Source organism: Oncorhynchus gorbuscha, linkage group LG19, assembly GCF_021184085.1.
Source record: "Oncorhynchus gorbuscha isolate QuinsamMale2020 ecotype Even-year linkage group LG19, OgorEven_v1.0, whole genome shotgun sequence".
In the NCBI taxonomy this organism is placed as follows: domain Eukaryota; kingdom Metazoa; phylum Chordata; class Actinopteri; order Salmoniformes; family Salmonidae; genus Oncorhynchus; species Oncorhynchus gorbuscha.
In genome coordinates, this window is record NC_060191.1 from 65,756,465 (window position 1) to 65,757,994 (window position 1,530).

Sequence of the window (1,530 nt, forward strand, 5' to 3'; positions counted from 1 at the left end):
ATTAAAGATGAAAGGCAGCCTGGTAACTTAAGTTAGGTCAAATCAAATTGAGTTGACAAAACTAGGCCAAATAAAATGAGTTACAACTTCATACAATATAACATTTTAAGTCATGAGGGTAACTCATATACTTTACGATGAAATAGATAACATTTCCATTTAGATATCAATGAAGGATTCAATAATGAATGAATCCTTTATTTCCGCAGGTTGTCTAAGAGACCATCATCATGTCAGCTGGGAATCACAGCTTTGTGACAGAGTTTGTCATCGTTGGGTTCCCTGGACTTCAGCCAGAGTTCTATGGTCTTGCCTCAACTGTATTATTCTTGGTGTATTTTTGCACTGCAGTAGGAAATGTTGTTATTCTTGTATTGTTCGCAACAGACCGGGATCTCCACAAACCCATGTATTTTGTTATTTTACATCTGGTTGTTTCTGATATTCTCTTCAGCACCACCACATTACCAAAGATTATTGCCAGGTATTGGTTTCAAGCAGGGGCCATTTCATTCACAGGTTGTTTTGTCCAGATGTACTTAGTGCACTATTTTGGAACTGTAAATTCATATATTCTATTTATAATGGCTTTAGACCGATATGTTTCGATCTGTTTTCCGCTCAGATATCCAATGATTATCAAAAACTCCACTATTCATATTCTCAGTGCCACTGCTTGGATTGTTGCGAAAGCCTGCCCATTGATGATGGTAATTAGGGCCTATCCTCTTCCTTACTGTGACTCAAACAAAATCATGCAGTGCTACTGTGATCATATCGCTATAACAACGCTTGCATGCACTGATAGGGTTCCTTATAGTTTTCCTGCTTTTGTCTTTGCCATGCTGGCATTACTGGGACCTCTTGCTTTTATTATATTCTCATATTGCTCTATTATTGTGGCAGTTGTTCAGATTGCGAGCTCCCAAGGCCGCCTCAAAACCCTTTCTACCTGCAGTGGTCAGCTGATCATCATTGCCCTGTATTATCTACCCAGGTGTTTTATTTATCTGGCCAGTAATATCGGCATTAGATTCAACACTGATTTACGTATTGTTATTATCATGTTGTATAGCCTGCTCCCTCCCATGATCAATCCACTGATATACTGTTTCAAGACAAAACATATAAAAACAAGCCTTATGAAAAGATTCAAGAAGTCAATTGCTCCACAGAAAGATCATGTATTTGCTGTCAGCCAATGATTAAAGTTGACTTTTAATCAGAGATTGAGTTCTGTTATTATTTTTGGAAATACTTGTCCCTACAACAATATTAACTGAGTACCAAATCCTGACCTCAATGCCAAAATGGACATAACGCTGTGTAACAGTAGCGAACACCTTGTTAGATTGACACAGATAGCATTTAGTGTTAATTGTTGTACAAAAAACATTATGTATTTTGTTATTTTAAATCGGGTTGTTTCTGATTTTCATATTCATGTTACCAAAGATTATTGCCAGGTATAGCCGAAAATTACGTTTGTTTTGAATCAGAGGATTTTTTATTATGTTCAGAATTCCCTAC

General features: G+C 36.8%; 1 protein-coding gene across 1 annotated transcript; it reads left to right on the plus strand.

Annotated features, from left to right (window-relative positions):
* The first annotated feature begins 230 nt into the window (after positions 1 to 230).
* LOC124004952 (olfactory receptor 2AT4-like) lies at positions 231 to 1,205 on the plus strand. Its single transcript, XM_046313756.1, has one exon. It carries the CDS (start codon positions 231 to 233, stop codon positions 1,203 to 1,205), a length of 975 nt encoding a protein of 324 aa, XP_046169712.1.
* Positions 1,206 to 1,530: the final 325 nt, after the last annotated feature.

What these genes read in the sequence shown, in the direction of transcription:
- LOC124004952 (XM_046313756.1), top strand. Translation starts at nt 231, where the DNA reads ATGTCAGCTGGGAATCACAGCTTTGTGACAGAGTTTGTCATCGTTGGG.